Below are 21,467 nucleotides of genomic sequence, written 5' to 3'. Positions count from 1 at the left end.
CCATGGTAGAGGACTGGGGAAACTACCCTGTTTCTCAAAATGAGCTCAAGAGTCTTGCCACCCACACCACATCCCCCTTCCAGAAGAGAATTTGAACCCATCATGCCAGCAGGTGCTAGGCAGAAAATGGGAGCAAACTGGCAATCGTGTTATATCTAATTTCACATTATTGTGGAACATATTGCTGCAAAGTCTTACTGTAGATACAGCTGACATCATGGAAAGCATGTCAAAATTACCTGAGCTGGTGAGAGAGAGATTGGGGAAGTCTTCCCAGAAGAATTCTTGTTCCAGCAATGACTTAATTATGGTGGCTTGCCAAGCGGCCATGTGAAGAACGGTGTTTATGAGAGAGAAGAAAAGTGGATGTCAAGGCGCAGGAAGCTGAAAGTATGTAGGTATTTTAGAGCACTACATGTATTTCTACAGCATAAAGTTTGAGAGCTAAGGGAGAAGGAGACGGAGTTGAAATGCTAGGCATGGGTCAGAGCATAATTCATCTGTAGGCCATGCAATGGTTTCTGTCTTGTTTTATAAACGAAGGAGCCATTAAAGGAATTTTTTGCAGAAATTTTACGTGTAAGAGATCACCATAAAACTGAGTTTTCTCGTCTTTGAAACAGAAATGATAGTCCTTCATATGGTTATGTGGATTAGAGAGAAAGTATGTGAAGTATTTTGCATAAAGTCCAGTATAAAGTATTAGATAAGTAGCAGCCATTAACATTATTATATTAGTATTAATGTTACTGTAACTGATGATTGGAGGGGCAAGGCTAGAGGCTTGTAGCTAGCAGTTTTCTAAACTTATAAACATTTTCTGTTTCGGTTACAAATTCATATATACATTCAAAGAATTTTGAAAATTTTTCATTTTCCTTTTCTGTTTTTTATTTTTTTTATTTTATTTTTTATTTTTTAAAATTTACATCCAAATTAGTTAGCATATAGTGCAACAGTGATTTCAGGAGTAGATTCCTTAGTTCTCTTTACCCATTTAGCCCATCCCCTCTCCCACAAACCCTCCCATAACCCTCAGTTTTTTCTCCATATTTATGACTCTCGTCTGTTTTGTGCCCCTCTCTGTTTTTATATTATTTTTGCTTCCCTTATGTTCATCTGTTCTGTGTCTTAAAGTCCTCATATGAGTGAAGTCATATAATACTTGTCTTTCTCTGACTAATTTTGCTTAGCATAATACCCTCCAGTTCCATCCACGTAGTTGCAAATGGCAAGATTTCATTCTTTTTGATTGCCGAGTAACACTCCATTGTATGTATATACCACATCTTCTTTATCCATTCATCCATCAGTGGACATTTGGGGTCTTTCCATACTTTGGCTCTTGTTGATAGTGCTGCTATAAACATTGGGGTACATGTGTCCCTTCGAAACAGCACACCTGTATCCCTTGGATAAATGCCTAGTAGTGCAATTGCTGGGTCATAGGGTAGTTCTATTTTTAGTTTTTTGAGGAACCTCCATACTGTTTTCCAGAGTGGCTGCACCAGCTTGCATTCCCATCTTTTCTGTTTTTTCATGTGATATCATTAGAACCAAGATAAATGCATTTTAATGTTTTTGTTATTTTCTTATATAGAATAATCATGTTATATATTACTCAAGCTTAATAGTCTTAGTAAAAAAAACTCTGCAACTTTCTCTTTGGGTCATTTTAGAATTTCTGTCTTCTGTGATAGAATTATATTGCATTCTACAACATTCATCCCCTTAAGTTTACTGTTGAAGAACTGAGACCAGAGATTAAATTTTTTGTCTAAAGACAGATGCCATATAGTCCTACACTCAGAACTCTGGTTTCATAAGCCTACATCCTTACATATTAACCTAATTTTGCTAATCATTTAAAAACCTAGAACTGTCCTGTAATAGCCAAAATACTTGAATTTCCACCCTACCTTTTTTCTGACCTACTATCATAAGAGGACATGAAAGCAAAAATGTGGATTGGATAGGCAGAGATAAAATGAACCTCTGATTGGGGGGTTTATAAAATCCCGGACTGAGGCAAATAGGATGGATGAGCAGAATTACCACAATGTAGCACCATGCCTCTGAAGAGAGGTAGAGTAGCAGTTACTTCTAGGCAGGTAGTAAATGCAAGTCTTTTAACTGAGCAAAACAAAAGGAGTGTCCTGAATGTCATTTACCAATCAGCAAATGAAGGCTTACTATCTTTTCACATAACATATAGTCGTACTAGGTAAGTCTTAGCCAGCGAGTCTCAAAATATGGTTGCCGGACCTACAGCAGCAGCATCTCCTGGGAACTTGTTGGAAATGCAAACATTCAGTCACCTCTCCAGGTTGGTGGATCAAAAACTCTGGGAATGGGGCAGAGTAATCTGTTTTAACAAGCCCTCCAGAGATTATTCTGATGCAGGCTAAAGTTTGGCAACGCCTACTCTAAGCTGAGTGGAATTTGTTGCCATCTTCTTGAAGTATTGGTAAAGTATGGTGGCTAAGAGCGTGTGTTCTAGAATCAGACTGCTCAAATACCAGCTTTATGACTTACAAGCAATGAGACCCTGGGCAAGCCTCGTAACCTTTCTGTACTTCACATTCTTCTTGTATGCTTATAATAGTTTCTATTTCATAAGTTATTCTGAGGAGTATTTCGAGTACAATATATTTGAAAGTCCTGAGGTGGAAAAGTTCTTGGCATTTCTCAGGAATTTAAAAGAGGCTTCTGTGGTTGAAAAGTAGTTTATAAAGAAAACTGAGATGACGTAAAAGAGGAAGTCCATTATGCAAAGTCTTGTAGGATCTTGGAGAAAGAGGATGGGGTCCTGAGTTCCTTGGAAGAACTGACATTTGCAAGGAGAAGGGGCACTTTTTTTGTTATGAGGGCAAAAAGAAAAGTGTACAAAAGCAATTAGGTTTCTAGGCTATCAGTTGGAAGATAAGGGAATTTCTTCTAATAGCTTCTATTTTATGGATTTTGGATTTTTCCCAAGAATGGTGAGAAAACATTGAAAAATTTTAGCAGAAGAGTGACATAACCCAATTCATGTTTTAGAAAAAAATCACTGTGGCTGGTGTGTGGAAAATGGAACATATTGCATAGTTTTATCATGTTATTCTTTATGTCTCTCGGATTTATAATAATAGTAGGAAAACTTGAAACACTATAGACTGAACAATTTCCTAATTTCCCTTCCTATGTCTACTCCAATTCCTCTGATTTCCTAACCTTCAAAGACTAGCAGGGTGCATACTCTGAGACATCATTCCAGAGCAGAAATCTGCAATCTTTGTGGGACTGACTTGGAATCCAGGAAGGAAAAAAAAAGTTTAGATTTCTAACAAGGTGAAAGTGTTTTTTAAAATGCTCCAAGGAAGATTCAGTATGTATGACCAAGCACATCGTGTCAAAATAGTACTGTCCTTTTAATCATTAAAGGAGATTAAAATCTTTCTCTTCATGGTGATTTCCGAGTGACATATGAAACAAACTCATACTGGAATCACAATGACTGGAACATTGTCTACATGCACAAATACAAGCTAAGCAAATATTCTAAGTTAACTCAGGTATTTGCGTGTTTTTACATGAAAGAATAGCAAAATTTTCTTTAGTGGTGAATAAAGGGATAATCTTGGGAATTTTAATACAGTGCATTTTATTAACACTGGATTCAGTCAAAGAGAAATTATCAGTATTCATCTAATTAGGCAAGAAATGTATATTTTAACAAAAAATAAAGGATTACCTGGCATAAAAGTATTTTGTTTTCCACATGAAATGCCTAAATTCAACTTAAAATATGCAGGTTTAAGTCTTAAGCTAGATACAGCACTTCACAAAATAATTTACACATTATTGCACTTTAAAGCTCCCTGGGAATTTTGCTCTATGACTCCTATTATCTTGTTTTTCTAAATTTATTAACTAAGACTATAAACCATGGCCCTTGACAAGAAGCACATTCATTTTATACATATGTACATACATCCTGGTCAGTGTTTTATGTGATGATCAGCCAAGTGTGGCCACAAGAGGAGACACAGGAGAAGCTCAGGAAAACAGAGTTGCTTATAATAAGTCCCAGGAACCACGAGGCGTGTCACGCCAGGTAGGGCCGCACGGGAAAGCAGCAGTGTAGGCAGGAGGCAGAAGGGGCAGGAGTCAGGCAAGAGTTAAGCCCTGAGCCTTTATTTGGGGGCTGGAAGGACGAGATAGGGCAGAGTAACCAGTATGAGATTGGCAAACTTGAGGAATTCCTTCTGGCGGGCCTTTGGGCTCTAGAAGTGGACTTCTATTGCCTGGTACCTGGCACTGGAATGAATTAGGGCCGGGAAAGTATGGGCTTATTAATGTGAATAAGCCAAATAGAGGAGCTAGGCCTCGGAATTTGGCTAATTTGCATATCAAAGGCATGTCTGCTATCCCTGACAATTGGCTAGCCCCAGGAAAGGCGAGGTCTTTCCAGCCAGGAAGATTTTTAAGTTGTCAAAGCATCGAAATGTACTGAAAAAATATAACAGTACACATACGTATGCATATACACACTCACACAAATAGACAATTTTTAATGCCCGCTAAAAAACGGAGTTAAAAAATATTTTAAAATTTCACTTGGAGCTTTGTTGTTTAGACATTTTTAAATATCTGTAACTGTGGCCGTCAGCATGTACTCTTGAAAGAAAGACCCCTTCTTGGTTTTTTTTTTATTTCTAAGCCCAGAGCCATCTTTTTCTCCCAAGCAAGCAACAGGCCTGAAACACTGTTTCAGAAAACACAATATGCTTCTGTTCCCTGACATTTCCAAAGCTTGTGGCCCAGTCTCCTGTGCCCTGCTGTAAAGAGGATAGATGGTAAAAAAAGAAAATGGCGTGTCTTTTCCAAGCAATAATTCAGAGCTCATTAAGAAGAATAATATGACATAAAGCCACAAATTCCAGGAACCTGGAACAGTAGTGCCCTACAAATCATTTTACCTAACAGTTGCTAAGAAAGGTACAAAAGGGCAAGAAACTTCTGGTCTTTTCTTGGTTATTGTCAGCCAGCTCTAAGGAAAACATACCCAACTTTAATAAAAGTATTGCTGTTTCAAAATATAAAGGAAGAATGTATGGGTATTATACATTTAGCCTCTTGGGAAAAAATTGTGGACTGAGTTTTGGGTGTTTTTTTTTTTTAATCCCATGGACCTCCAGAAATTGTAGTAGATTCTTCTGTGAATTTGAAACTTTGATTTGATTAGCTATGGAAGTTATATGGATAATGAATAATTAGATTTCATCAAGGTAAATAAGTTTAAAGCATGTCCTCACTCTGAAATGCTGCATATTTGTAAAATTTGGATTTGATTTGTAATCAAGCTTTCAAAAAACTCAGAGCATCCACTATTTTTCAAAATATGGGACTAATGTCTTTGGTACTTTGTAGTCTGAGGAAATTAGTATCCTTAAGATGTAGCCATTCATACACTTTTATAGATTGTGAAACAACAGCATCTAGTCATTTTATCTGGGTAAAAATTGCAGTCCAGGAATATTTTCATAATGTCTGATTTGAGCTAGGTAAGTTGTAGTCCAAGAATATTTTCATATTATGGTTTAGCTTTCTGTATTATTTTTAAAGTCATAATGTGAATTTTTATTTAGTGTAATCATTTCAGTAGTGCAAAATAGTCATCATCTGTTAAATGCTCTACAAACTTGATACACATAGAGTTGGAGCAAGAATAAATCAAAGCTCTCAATTTTTTTAGTTTCACAAAATCTTAACTATTTGTGTTCCTTTGATATTGATAAGAATGATGGAAAATGTAAACTGATGCTTGAAGCTATAGGCCAGTAAGGATACCTTCTGATATTTGTCATGGACCTTTTTATGGTATAGCAAATACTGTGTAATCATGTAATAAAATCAGAAGAAGCCAAAATGGAAATGAGTTAGAGGGAAGTCTATTCCTGCCTAAAATATTTACATATAAAAATACTTGGGTTTAGCTGAAAAGTATGGATAAAACAATAAAGCAATTTAAGGGGATGATACACATGTTGAATTGATGGGTTAGAATTGTAAAGTTCATTCTGAACACTTGTGAAGGGAAAGATGTTATTGCTTAAAAATCATACACCAAGGAAAATTGTGGGGAACAATAGGAAAAGCCGAATTAAAAAGAAAAAGAAAGGGGCGCCTGGGTGGCGCAGTCGGTTAAGCGTCCGACTTCAGCCAGGTCACGATCTCGCGGTCCGTGAGTTCGAGCCCCGCGTCAGGCTCGAACTTCCGATTCTGTGTCTCCCTCTCTCTCTGCCCCTCCCCTGTTCATGCTCTGTCTCTCTCTGTCCCAAAAATAAATAAACGTTGAAAAAAAAAATTTAAAAAAAAAAAGAAAAAGAAAAAGAAAAAGACCATGAAGATTTGAAAGGAATTAATTAAAAAAAAAAACAGATTAACAGAGGTATTATAGTCATAAAAATTCAGAGGTTAAAGTCTATTAATAATCTCTAACCTTCTCATTTGCTGGGTTAGGAAAAGGAGGGCCAGTGAGCAAAGAAGCATAAAAGTTTAATGTGCTAAATCAAACTTTTTCACGTGAGTTCTTAAACTCATGTGTTTTTCCATCTTGAAGAAATATTTTGTATCCATTTTTAACTTTCTGTTTAATCTTTCTCTCCCCTCAAGTTCTGATTTTGCCTAAAAAAAAAAGTAATATACTAGTAATCCTTATTTTCGTGACTGTTCTCTTCATTTCGATACTCCCGTGAGTTTACCATTTCTTTGTCTTCAATTTCAATGCTCTTCAAAATTGTATCCACCATAATAGCTCCCACTCTGTTTCACCAAGTTTCTTCAACTTGTTGGCTTCAGTAGCTGTTTTCTTAAAGGCCAGTTGTGTCCTCTTAAATTTTCAAATCTATAGACTTTCTTCATAAATTTGTCCCTATTTAAAGAAGAGAGTCATGTTCTTTCCAACATGACCTTTAATGTTATAAATAGAGATAAAATATTGGTCTGAATCCCAGATATCTTGGTGCAACCACCTATGCAGTGTATGTCCTCACAGACTTAGGGCCACTCTGAGGCAATAATCTGAATAGGCAGTTAAATAAGGGTAAGTAGGACAGGACATTTGTTGATCACATCCAGGCCTTATTCTCTCTTGACCTCATCTTATGTTAGTATCCCTACCTTCTCCAGTTAACATTGGTTTCATAAATTCCCTCTAACAACCGGGATTGTTTTGGCCTCAGGATATTTGCACTTGCTCTCCTCTCAGTTTAGATCACCCTTTCTTAGCATGACTGGCTTCCGCATTCAGGACTCAGCTCAGTCATCTCCTCTTCAGAGAGGCCTTCCTTGACCACCCTATTTAATGTTGTCCTTCCCCCAAACTTTCCAGTGCCTGTTATCATTATATTCTACCTTCTTTTCTTTTTTAAAAAAAATATTTATTTTTGAGAGAGAAAGAGAGAGAGAGACAGAGCATGAGCAGGGGAGGGCAGAGAGAGAGGGAGACACAGAATCCGAAGCAGGCTCCAGGCTCTGAGCTGTCAGCACAGAGCACGATGCAAGGTTCAAACCCATGAACAGTGAGATCATGACCTGGGCCAAAGTCAGACACTTAATCGACTGAGCCACCCAGGTACCCCTACCTTATTTTCTTTAGATCACATATCACCATCTAAAATTAGCATTTATTTTCTTATTTATTGTCTTTCCCCATGACAATATGAATGAAAGTTGCATGAAAACAGGGTCATTCTCTGCCCTTTTCTCTGCTGTACTTCTAACTCCAAGAACTGCCGCATAGTCAGTACAAAGTAAACATACACTAGATGAATGATCAAATCATGGAGGTAGTGACATGTTATAAAGGACCAAACCTCCAACTAAGAAGTAAATCTTTTTTTCCCTTAAAGAAATCTTTCTTCTCTTTCTTTCTTTCTTTCTTTCTTTCTTTCTTTCTTTCTTTCTTTTAAAGAAATCTTTAATATAGTAATACTTTAGGCATTAGCAAGAAGTTGGGAAAGTTTGGAGGTTACAAGCCTTCCTGGTGCTCCTTAAACCATACTAATTAAGTAGAAATCCGTTCTGTGAGCGCTGAGGCCCTACTTCCTTCCTTCCCCCAAAACTTAAAATCTTAAACACAGCTCTGTTACTAATGCCTATAGTCAAGGCAGATGTTTTTGGCTAAAAATACTTTGCTAATTAGCAAAATATTTCTCCCTAACTCTGGATATCACCTCTATGGCATAGACAAACATACATCCCCTCCAAAACATTTAGATACTATATTTAGATACTATAGTATATTAATTGAATGCATTTATATATAGTACTGTAATACTGTTAAAAATGCTAAATTTTATATTTCTGTCATTTCCAGAAATCAAAGAATTAGTATAGGAAACTCAGTTTTTACATACTCTTCAGAGAAAGATGTTTTTTTGAATTGTTAATTAAGGTTTCTTGACATTGGAGTTGGACATTGGAATTTCAATTGTAAACTAAGACCATGTCATTGTGCAGCCATATTTGCATTATACATGGCTGATATTTGCCAGTAAATTAATTAAGAGAAGCTATGTCATATCATTTTTTTATCTTTATATTTGTGGAGATAGATGTTAAATAAAAACATTGGTTGAATAAATGATTACTACTTTCCTAGCCTAAAATTATAGATGGTCATTTGAGCAAATGAAATGAAGCTTATTATATCATAAATTAGGATAATAATAATTTCAAGTTCCACATTTTAGGAAAGGCGTAGTATTTAATAAGGAGAAAATTTTTAATTAAGAGAACTTTGGACAGGAACAGAGTTTACTACCCCTCTTTCCAGCACCCAAGGAACATGACAGAATTCAAGAAATGACACTTTATAATCCAGACATCTGCCCAATGACAGGCAACGGGGGAATCAAGAATGAGTGATCACAGTGGTAGGTACATGGCTAGTTGTTGGCACCTGCTCCAGAAACATAACAATGGGAAGGAAAATGAATTAAACCTTTCAAGGTGCTATAATGTTTGAGAGCTTGGCCAGTCTCACTGGGTGTGTTTTCCCCCGCTCTACTATTATTATTGTTGTCTTCTACCTTTTGAGCCCTACAGGCCCTCTGTTAGCACCACTTCCTAGCCCAAGATGTTGTAAGTCCATCGATTCCTAGAAGTATCTGTCTACATCCTATCCAGAAGTATCTTTTCTATTCCTGAGCTGCAGTTCTCATACTCCACTGTATTAGCTGCTGGGCCTTCTATAGCTCTGGCTACAACATTCTGAATCCCTCCAGTCTCTCTCTAATACCTTGGCTAAGTCTCTCCTGACCACCTTCCCAGCTCTCAATATGATGAAATATTTTTGACATACTATGTATTTTATTTACAATGCTACTCTTGTGCCCTTACTCTCACCCACTCAGACTTTGTCTTTGTCCTGTGTTTGCTGTTTATTATTTTAAGCCAAACTACTTAGCTCTATTCATCCAAACTATTAATGAACACTTCTGGCCCTATGGCCTATAAACTTCATTTAATTTAATCACATACTCTTATAACCCCTGAAATTGCCATTTAAGTCTCTGAGGAATATCTACAAATATTTCTCTTACCTTTCATCACCTTTCTCCTAACGATTGACAATATACTAAATTTGCCTTTTAAAAAAATCTTTCTGAGTACAATTTTAACAATTATCATAATTATGTCATAAAATAGATCACTTGCACAGGAAATTTTACCTATTTTATTTTGAGGGTACTAAGTATACAGTTTTTCTAAAGTCAAAAATCAGAAACTATGTATAAGACAATATTCAGAAATACAGAAATGCTGCATCTCTTTCCGGAACTGAGCATCCTATATCAACACCCAAGATGATTGTGTGGTAATCTCTTGGGGTTGGCTTGGGAGCCATGTTATACCTTTAGCCCATGGTATGAACAATGTGGATTGAATAATTTGACCTTTGTGAAAGAAAAACATATATTGGTCCTTGATTACTCTTTTCATTTAAAATTTTTTTTCTTATTGCTATGTATTTGGGGAGGAAAATAGAAAAAAAAAGAATGGTTTTAAAAAGCAGAACTACCAACGAGAGAACACTGAAACTACTTTTAGTGCACTGTGCACAGTATATCCTTCTAGATCTTTTGCTGTGTATGTTTATACTTTTTCCCCCATAAGAACATAATATTCTGAACATATAATTTTATTTTTCATATTCCCTTTATTTGCCTCTTGTGCAGGGAAATCACAGATCATCTCACAAATCCAGGTTTCCATAACGGCCTAGTTTAGCAAGAATAGATAGATAGATAGATAGATAGATAGATAGATAGATAGATAGAAGAAAGAAAAATAAGGAAGGAAGGAAGGAAGGAAGGAAGGAAGGAAGGAAGGAAGGAAGGAAAAGAAAGAATGGATAGCCTATGGGGTTTGAATTGATCTGTGACCCCTAGCAGTAGGGTAAATCCATATTTGGTATGCGGACCAGCCAAAGCTAGCTGCAAATATCTGCTTCTTCTATCCCTCCCCCTATATTAAAAACATATTTGATTTCAATAGATACTTATTTACAACAGCATTTTCAAAGGTGCACTCTATTTTATTGATGAACATAACTTACTTAAATACCCTTAACTTACTTAATACCCTTACTTAAATACCCTTACTTAAAAACCCTTAAATACTTAACTATTGGACACTTGTGGGATTTTCCCTTGGGTGTATGAGTGTGTTGTTATAGTCAATTCTGCAGCAAATATTATTGCTAAATCTGTACACATTCTAAGTTTTCCTTTAGGATGTACTTAAAAGTAGAATCAATAGTTTAAAAGCTAGGCTGTTTTTTTTTTAAGATTTTTGATACATATTGCCAGCTAGTCCTTCAGAAGTCTATCACTGAGACCCCCACTAACATTGTTGGAAATTTACTCTATCACCAGATCCTTAGAAATGGTCTTTTTTAAAGTAACTGATAATGTAATAGACCTGTGCTTTCTTAACTACACTGAGCATTCCAAATGATTACCCATGTTTACAGACTTTTTCTTACAGCAAGGTACTCCATGAATCAAGAGGCACAAAACTTTGAACATTTTGTTTGATAGCTTGCTTGCTTGCTTGCTTGTAGGTGTAGGTGGTGAGGAGCAGGGAAAGTCAAGGAAACCAGTAGTGATACCCTAGCCTCAGTCTCCTTCTTCTCAAAACATAGCACTGGAGGGCAACTATTCAAAACTCATTCCTGGTGATCTCAAAGTTTCTAGAAGATGAAGAATAGATCCATCTTACAAAACTTTTAGTAACCCTTTTTTGTAGATAATGCATTACCAAAGTTGTTAGGTTGAAGAGGAGTATACTTCCATAGAACCAAATTGTCATTAAAATATTTATCTACAAACTGATTTATCAGCTCTAGTTAGTATTTTATTGTATCCTGCTTAATTTTGGACAAGTTCTTTATAGCTTTTATATGCAACTGTGAAAATTAAAAATGCAAAAATTATAAGGTACAATAAACAATATTTTGTGAGTATATCTTTTTCTTCCTTGGTAGGTATTAGCTTAAGTGGCTCTGTTAGAAAGGCATATGTTTGAGAGAAAGACGCCTACATGACAGGAGTACTAGGTTATTCTGACATGTTATATGGAGTATGTTATTATTTTGAAAGCCTGAGTTTCAACTAAACTTTAACTTTTAAAGGCTATGCCATGCCTTTTCTGATGACAGCATATTATGAAAATCATAGGTTGCACTTCTGTGTTTATTTGCCCACAATCCACAGAATAAGAAACATCATAAGGCAGCAAAGCATTAAATAGTTTAAGGGAACCTTACAGATATGCCAGTTCAAGATGTTTAATGGATGCCCAATGGATGATGGTGGTGGTGATGGTAAGGGGTGATAATAATAGGGAGAAGGAAGGGGAGAATAATTTTTGGAGCTCTTATGTGTCTGGCATTCTGCTCAGTGCTTTACCTACATTTTCTCATTTATTAAGTGAGGAAATTAAGTTTCAGAAAGGCTAACAACCCTCCCCAATGAGTCAGCCAAAGATCAAACCCAGATTTCCTGACTCTCAGTGCCGTCTATTGTCCATTATATAATGCCGGCTGTATTAAAGACATTGTAGACATTTTAATTTCAAAAGTTTTTAAGTTTATAATTACAAATATCATTTCTAGTAATGCAGCTAAGTTTTTAAAGAAAAACTGAAGAGCTTTAGCCTTATTTTATCTGTTGCCCATATTCCCTAATAAAAAGTGTTATTATTTAAATTTATTAAATTTTTACTTTAGTTATATATATTATCTCTATTCTCTAAGGTAAGAAGGGAAAATAAAATAATCTAATGTTACAAATGAGGAATCTGACGCTCAGAATAATTAATTCTTCTAAGGAAGTCAGTTAAGTAATGCAAAACTGGAAGTCAAGCCCACATCAGTTTGCCCCCAAAACTCTGTTTTATTCTATTGTTGTTTATTAAAGAATAGCAACATCAAACAAGCTTGAAAATTATCAATTTGGGGTATTATAGAAGCATATACACTGTTCTGTCTTTTGGCCTATTTATGTCTCATTTCTCCTTAAACTATATGAAGGGTAAAATAGTACAGTTTACTATATATTTTTTTTAATTTGGGGGACACCTAGGTGGCTCAGTTGGTTAAGCTACCGACTTCAGCTCAGGTCATGATCTCTAAGTTTACCAGTTCAATCCTCATGTTGGGTTCTGTGCTGACAGCTCAGAACCTGGAGGCTGCTTTGGATTCTCTCTCTGTGCCCTTTCCCTGCTCGTGCTATCTCTCTCTCTCAAAAATAAATAAAAAAAAATTTTTTTTTTGAAATTTTATACTAGGCCTTTCCCCTCTTAAATGCTTGGAGAAAATGTACATAAAATTAGCATGTGGTCCTGGAGTAGATTTTACTCTAGGATGGAGTAAAAAAAAATTGGGGTGGGGGTGGTGGTTGCGAGGAAAGACCAAGAAATTGAATTAGAAATAAGAGCTTTCCTCAATAGGTCAGTTTTCCAATTCTCACTCTTTAAATGATACATAAAGATATTTCTAATGTTTCTTGATTTTTTTCTTTTGTTTCTGTAATTATGTGTTATTCACTCCTGGTATCAGTATGAAATTAAGGCAAAAACCATGACTCTAATCCCAAATCAAAATGACCTATAAATAACTCTTCCCGTACCTGCAATCAGGCTGCTTCCTTCACATTTTTCCAGGTTTGGGGGGGCCCAGCTGGATAGCCTGCTTCTGGATTCTTCAAACCCCGCTCGACTTCCTACCACATCCCAGTAATCACAGAAGAATCAAGGGTCCTGTCTTTAATTAGTTGGCCGTGTTAGTCTCCTGACTATTGCCAATGGGAGTAATCAGTAATCACTACTAACACTCCCAATGGGAGTAATCAGCTAATCAGTAATCATCATCGGTAATCAGTAATCATCAATCAGCTCACATGCTTCATTGATTCATTGATTGCTTCTTGATCACATTGTCTAGAAAACTAATAATGAGGTTTTTTTTTTTTCTTTCAAATGAATGCAATCTCCCTTTTCTTTATCCTTTGGAATATAGACATAATGATAAATATGAAATTACATAAAGTAAAATAACTTATTTTTTAATTCAAAACTAATGAAACATCAATCCCTGTTAGAAAATGTAACCATTATTTTGATAAATCTTATAAATCTTTTGAGATAAAGAAAACTTATTTTGAAAGGCCACTGTTAGCAGTGGATGCTGTCATTTTTGCTATTTTTTAAAAGATTCACCCACTCTACTAATTTCTTTTTGAAGGCAATAGTAAAACATATCAGAGAAGAGTGCTTTTGGAAGCATCTCCCTTTGTTGTATGGCTGCCTTAAAGCATATTTGTACTTGCAGAATAGTATATTGTCTGAAATAAGCCCCCGATTTCCTGTGGATATTTCCCCCCCATGGCCATGCAAACCGGTGCCTTCTTTGAGTGAAGTGAAATCGTGAGTTTACATAGTTGTGTTACATAGCTGCGTTAGGTTGACCCTGAATAGTAGAGCCCATTCAAGACCATGGTATTTGGAAGTTTTTAAATCCTAAAAATGTGTCCCATAAATGATATGATTTAATTATACTCCAGATGTTTCATCTAAAATACATTTTCTGTCTTTTCCTTTTCACTCTTGTCCTCCCTTTTAATGATCCATCGGCCTACAGTGTCTTTACATCCAAAATGCAAAGCAGACAAGTGGGCATCTCAGGGAAGAACATGACCAAAAGCACCAGCATCAGCGGAGACATGTGCTCGCTGGAGAAGAACGACGGCAGCCAGTCTGACACCGCAGTGGGTGCCCTGGGCACCGGCAGCAAAAAGCGGCGCTCTAGCATTGGGGCCAAAATGGTAGCTATTGTTGGCCTCTCCAGGAAGAGTCGCAGTGCTTCTCAGCTCAGCCAAACGGGTAGGCATTTTTATGTTACTTTTGACTTCATGTTTGAGCTGTAATTAAAATACGTATTCTCTTCTCTTGCTCATTTCATCGCAGTAATTAATGGAAGATGACATGTTCCAGAGAGATGGGCCATTTTAAGCTAGTTGACCTTTCTGCACATGAAACACTAACTTTGTTTTTCAGTGACCAATGAACCTACTTTGAAGTGAACCTTGGCCCCCGTTCTCGAGATGCGTGTCCGGTCTTTGCTCCTCAGGGAGGAGTTAAGCTGTGGTGGCAGGATTGCCTGTTGCTGATGCTTCGTAAAGATGCTCTGATCTGTGAGATATTTGCTTTCTTTAGGTTCCTCAAGAGGGAACCAGCCAAATTAATTTCCATTCCCAGCAAGTTACCGTCATGAAGATGACACCTCCTATGTTGTGTGAATAATGTAGTTCTTTTATTGCTGACAACCTAACTTCTTTTTCAGTTTGTAAGCAGCATTTACCAGTAGTATCAATTTTCTGACTGCAGTTTTTATTTTCCTGTTAAAACTTCAAGCAGCAATATTCTCCAGCAGCAGGGATGGAGGAATTTTCTGCTGATAGTGAAGATATTCAAAGCCTTGCTACTTTCAAATTCCGTTTCTAAATCACATCTGCAAAAATAAATTAGATACAGCACTCCTACTCCTACTCAGAAAAGCCACAGTTAGCAATTAAGAAATTTGTGAGTCAAAGCAACGTCTTTTCAAATGGTTGTTGATAATTAAACATTAAATCCCTGGTATCTTGGAAATAATAACATATCTTCCACTTAACACACAAACAAACAAAAGCGTGTAATATGGTGTTTCTTTTACAGCAAATAAATTATAGGCAAATGGGTGAAATCTCATTTATGTTTGAATTACTAGGGTTCTAATACACAGAAATCAGGACAAAAATCTGCAACACAAAAGAATTTAAGGATACGTTAATTCCTGGACCCGGCTAACCTTCATTTTATATAACTGTAACAGGGATTCTGGAATCTGAGTCTTATATATATACTCTTATATTGAAATAGTTATTTGATGGTTTTCCTGATATTGTGGTTGTAACTCACTATGTTTAATGTGACAATTGACATAGGAACTTTTCATTTGGTGCTTTAAAATGTTACATTTTAATATAGAAATAATTTATGGACATAGAGATCATACTTTAATTATTTTTAATTTACTTATGTTTATACATAATTAGCTATGTTGTACTAAAATGATAGATGTTGGCCTTTTGACATTGAAATTGAATTTTTTTGTATCTCTCTAGCGGTTAGAACTTCATTGCATTTTTTCCTTAAAATCTACAAACATCTGTAAACCTAAAACTTGTCTAAAAATAAAGCCTGAAGCCTATCAGTTAAAAAATTAAGAACCTGTAAAACACACATTAATAAGATTATAGAAGTTAGAGATTATGTGGTATTAAACTAAATAATCATTTACACTTGTTCAAGGTTTCTTGATAAATATTGAGAGCACTTACTATGAGCCAGGCACACAGAGAACAAAGATGGTTTTTATCATTGTAAAAATAAATAACATTGTACCAGTGAGGATTTTCAGACAAGACTGCTTGCTTACCTTCTAATGAGTAGAAAACTCGGCAAAATGGGACCTTCCTAAAAAATAGTGAAATTATTCTGGGTGATATCATACCAATCATTGTAAATAATAATTTGCATTTATAAAGGTATACGGATCAGTACACATGGCACATGCTAGTTTGTGTGTTCCTTTGCCTGTTGATTGTAAACTCACCTGTACAGTCAGCATTTCTAAAGATTACATATGACTTGCTAGGGATTATAACTTAGCAGAAAATACATAGAGATAATAAGAAGACTCAGATTCTATTGCTTACTCGGAGTTATATGTGATAATCAAATATGACCTCTTTAAAAACCTACCCGACATATCTGACTCGTAGAATGTTCCTCTGACAAAAGAAATTAACGCCTCCTGTTCTAACAAGGTTTTTATAAGATAATTTTTTTTTTTTAGTTTATAAGAAAATGCTTTGAGAACTTAAAATCATTTTGTTGGTGTAAGACATCATAGCCAATTTGGCCTCATAAGGGAATCAAGGACTCTGTTTTAGACACGTTGATTTTGAGATGCCTCTTTAGACTTCTAAGCGCAGTTGTTATATGGTAAGTTGGTTATGAGTCTAGAGCCTAGTAGGTCAAGGCTGAGGATGTAATTTAGGAGTGATCAACAGGTAGTACTTAAAGCCATGGCACTAAATAAGATTACTGTAAAGTAACTTGTATCAAGAACAAAACTAAAGAGAGAGCTCTGTGATACCCCAACATTGAGAAAGCAGAAGAGAATTCATCAAAGAAGACTTAAGAAAGAGAAGCCATTAAAAAAAGAGAGAGGGGGGCACCTGGGTGGCTCAATTGGTTAAACCTTCAACTTCAGCTCAGCTCATGATCTCACGGTTTGTAGGTTCAAGCCCCGTGCCAGGCTCTGTGCTGACAGCTCAGAGCCTGGAGCCTACTTTGGATTCTGTGTCTCCCTCTCTCTCTGCCCCTCCCCTACTCATGCTGTGTCTCTCTCTGCCTCTCAAAAATGAATAAACGTAAAAAAGAGAGAGAAAGAAAAGGAAAGAATATGGTATCTTGGACACCAAATGAAGGAAACATTTTAGAAAGATTTATCAATGTGTCAGGTGCTTCTGACGGGTCAAGTAAGAAGAAGACTGAGAATTGACCATTGGATTTGGCAAGATGGGGAATTTGGTAAACCTTGACAAGCCTTGCAGTGGTGGACAAAGCCTTTTGGAGCAGGTTTAAAAAAAATGGGAGTTGAGGTAGTGTCAGTAAGAATAATACCAAGAATAAAAATAAAAATATCTAATACTTACTGAACACTTTTATGTGCTGGGACTACTCTAAGCACTTTACATGTAAATCATTTAAACCTCACAATAATGTAATGAAGGAGGAATTAATTACTACTGTCCTCATTTTACGATTTTTTGAGAAAACCAAAATGAGCAGAGGGGAATAACTTCCCCAAGTTTACCTAAGCTGAAAGTGTAGAAGTTGGAATTTGAATCCAGACAGTATGGATCTGGAGATTTCACTTTTTACTCTATCATAGTCTAGACCAGCATTGTCCAATACAACTTTTGGCAATGTGGGCAATGTTCTGTATCTCTCCTATCCAATATGATATGTAGCACCAGCCACACGTGACGAGCTTTTGAAATGTGGCTACTGTGATTGAGTAACTGAATTTTTTATTTTTTTTCACTTTTAATTTAATTAAATTTAAATAGGCACATATGACTAGTGACTACTGAGTTGAAAGTTTCAGATAGTAACAGGTCTTTCCAGGACTGTTGATTAAAAAAAAAATGGAAATATAGAAACAGGACCATAGCTTGGGAGCATTGAAGTCAGAAAAGAGTTTTGTTATTTTAGTGACAGGATACTTGTGGGAACAACTTAGTAGTTGAAAGAGTTTTGGATTCAGAGCTTAAGTGGAAATCAGCGTTGTGGTCTGTGGTCACTCAAGAAATTATGCTCTTTAATTTTCATCTTGTAATAATTTCTAAGGTTACATGGGATTTTACATTTACTCTAATTATAACACTCAATAACTGTAATCATTTATTTATTTGTCTATCTCCTGGCTAGACTGTTTTTTCTTATCTTATGTATCTTTCTCAGTGTCTGGTATAGTTTCAAATATAGTGATCTTCAGTGAAAAGGTCATGTACTCCTTGGGGTGCATGATTAAGTTCTCTGGGGAAATGGAAAGAAAACGATAGAACTTCTTTTCGTTTTTTAACTTAAAAGACAAGAAATTAAGCATTGCTAATGTTTAGTACACACTTCACCCTTGTGTTCATGGTTGGTCTGGATGTCAGATGGTCAGTGTTGCATGCCTTTCTGCAAGTGTTAGTTTTGTTAACCATCAGAAAATGGGCAAGTGGCTTAAAAAGATTACTGCAAAGAAACTGTGGATTAAATATAATAGCTATTGCAATTGTGCAAAAAAGGTAGACCTGAAACTTTTATTTCTACTCAAGCTCTTCATCAGCCATTGATGAAGTACAGTGATACTCTTAAGATTTGACAAGAAGCTCACTGAAAAATTCTAAGTTATTGGGGGAGGCGCCTAGGAGGCTCAGCCACTTGAACCTCCAACTTCCGCTCAGGTCAGGACCTCATGGTTCATGGGTTCAAGCCCCATGTCTGGCTCTGTGCTGACAGCTCAGAGCCTGGAGTCTGCTTTGGATTCTGTGTCTCCCTCTGTCTCTCTGCCCCTCCCCTGCTTGCGTTCTCTCTCTCTCTCTCTCTCTCTCTCTCTCTCTCTCTCATAAATAAACATTGAAAAATTTTTCAAAAAAATAAATTCTAAGTTATTGAGAAGATTAATAAAAGATAGATTTACATCCACTATTATTAATGATGAACCCCTTACCCTGTGTTTATGCTTTATATGGTCTATGGTATGTCTTTGTGAAGTTTCTTTTTCAATTATGACATCACTCAAAATAAGTATGAGAAAACCAAATTTGGAAGCAGACCTTCAAATTACTCTACTTATTGCTAATGTAATGCCAGCTGCTATACTATATAAACTATATATATACTATATAAACCTTGATATATATAAAACTTAGTTCAAAAGGACTTTATTTATTGGGCAAAAATATCAGTTCACTGCAGTTAATCCCAGTGGGCCAGTGGCCTTTCTGTGATCATTCAGGGTTTGAGGCTGTTTCATCTTGAGGCTTTACCCTCTTCTAAGAACTTGGAAATGCTCTCTATACGGCCAGCACACGCAACTTTTTATGCGAAAGAATTAGAACTGGGAAATTCACGTCTGTTTGTATTTCATTGGCTACTGCTCAGTCACAAGGCTGAGTCTGGGAAACAAAAGGTTGGGAAATGTAGTTTAGGCAGTGCTCAGGAACAAGAAGAAGCAAGTTTGGTGAACACACCAACAGTTTTGAAAATTATAATGCACATCACTGGAAACATTTTTCCTGAAAACATAAAGTCTTACTTTATCATTAGAAATAATGATTTGCAAATATTTGATGCATTTTGTTCTTTTAAATAATGTGTGTTTTATGTATTATGCAACTATTTTAGAACATGTGTACCGTTGATAAAGAATTTTTTTAGGGAAACGGAGATGATATTTTAAAAGGTTTAAAACAACTGGTCTAGTATATGTAATTCAAAAAGACCTAACACCACTATTCTAGTATGTTAAAGATCTAAGTGAATGTTTGCTGAATCCATAGGTCTGTTAACAGAACTTGTACTAATGAAGAATAATAGAGATGTTAAATAGGAGTATTGCCTTTTCGTGTTATTAGAAATCTCAAACTAACACTATAGGATATAACATGTTAAGGAGTTTAACGCCAAATTTAGGCATATTCCTCACTTTTGAAATTATAATGTTTTAGGGGCACCTGGGTGGCTCAGTGGGTTAAGCATCCAACTCCTGATGTCCACTCAGGTCATGATCTCACAGTTAGTGACATTGAGCCCTGCATCTGGCCCTGGGCTGATAGCATGGAGTCCACTTGGGGTTCCCTCCCTCCCTCTCTGCCCCTCCTCCGCTCACACTCTCTCTTTCTTTCAATATAAGATAAACATTTAAAAAATTATAATGTTTTAGCATTTATAATACTACCAGCCCTTATAATTAAAAGTATTGATAATCATGCCGCTATTTATTCTTTGGTACTGAGTTCAAGTGGCTTAACTATAACAGATGAGGTAAAATATTTCATGTAAGTGAAAGCTATTATAAGCATATTATGAATTGTGTTAAAGTACTTCTGTAGCAAGCTGGGGTAAACAAGTAGCTAAGAAAGATACCAGTTTTATTGTTAATGGAAATTAATTTAGCGTTTCTTAGATTTGGATTGAATTTCCCATCATTTGTTCTAAAAAGAAAACCCTTATTTTTATGTTCTTAATTGTGGTAAAATACGCATAGCATAAAATTTATTACCTTAACTATTTTCAAATGCACAGTGCGGTGACAGTAAGTACCTTCCCATTATTGTGCAACCATCTCCAGAATGCTTTTCATCTTGCAGAGTGATACTCTGCACCCATTAGAAACTCCCCTTTTGCCCTTTCCTCTAGCTTCTGGTAATGACCATCCCATATTCTGTGTCTGAATTTGACTACTCTGGGTACCTTATATAATAAGCAGACTCGCACAATATTTGTCCCTTTGTGACCTAGTTATTTCACTTACCATAATGTTCCTAACATCCTTCCATGCTGTGAGCATGTGTCAGAATTTCTTTCCTTTTTAAGGCTGAATAATATTTCATGGTACCTATATACCACATTTTGTTTATCTGTTCCCCTGTAAATGGACATTTGGGTTGTTTTCACCCTTTAGCAATCGTGAATTATACTGCTACGAAGAACACGGGTGTAAAAATACCTCTTCAAGATCCTGCTTTCAATTCTTTGGGGCACATACCCACAGTGGAATTGCTGGATCATATGGTAGTTCTATTTTTAATGTTTTGAGGAACCGCCATTCTGTTTTCCAAGCAGCTGCACCATTTGACATTCCTGCCAACAGGGCACAGAGTTGTGGTTTCTCTCCTTCCTTGCCAACACTTGTTATTTTTTGGTAACAGCCATCCTGATGGGTCTGAGGTGGCATCTCATTATAGTTTGGATTTGCATTTCCCTGATGATTAGTGATGTTAAGCATCTTTTCATGTGCTTATTGGCTATTTGGATATCTTTGGAGAAATGTCCATTCAAGTCTTGCCCATTTCCTTAAAAAAAAAAAACAAACCTTTTTATAATAGAAAAATGTAAGCCTGTTTTTCGGACTCTAAAGGATTATCTCTGTGTTAATAACAATACTTGTTTGTTTGCTTATTTATTTATTTATTTATTTTGAGAGAGACAACGTGTGAGCGGCAGAGGGGCAGAGAGAGAGACAGGGAGAATTCCAAGCAGGCTCCACATTCAGTGCAGAGCCTGATGAGGGGCTCACTACCATGAGATCG

At 36.2% G+C, this 21,467-nt stretch overlaps 1 protein-coding gene across 39 annotated transcripts in view; it reads left to right on the top strand.

The window, feature by feature from the left end:
* RIMS2 (regulating synaptic membrane exocytosis 2) overlaps positions 1-21,467 on the top strand; it is a 614,217-nt gene that overhangs the window by 510,718 nt on the left and 82,032 nt on the right. For 16 of the 39 annotated variants that reach the window (XM_047088888.1, XM_047088884.1, XM_047088889.1 and 13 more), the window contains one exon: positions 14,192-14,433. The exons of the other annotated variants lie outside the window; for them this stretch is intronic. In XM_047088888.1, the coding sequence (XP_046944844.1) occupies positions 14,192-14,433 (242 nt within the window). The remainder of the gene's footprint in view (positions 1-14,191; positions 14,434-21,467) is intronic. 39 annotated transcript variants of the gene reach the window in all.

Source organism: Lynx rufus, unplaced genomic scaffold (assembly GCF_022079265.1).
Source record: "Lynx rufus isolate CCGP_SWC_20201006 ecotype Redwood Valley unplaced genomic scaffold, mLynRuf1.p SCAF_26, whole genome shotgun sequence".
NCBI lineage: Eukaryota > Metazoa > Chordata > Mammalia > Carnivora > Felidae > Lynx > Lynx rufus.
The sequence above is the reverse complement of the archived record's forward strand: the minus strand, read 5'-3'. Positions and strand labels throughout refer to the sequence as shown.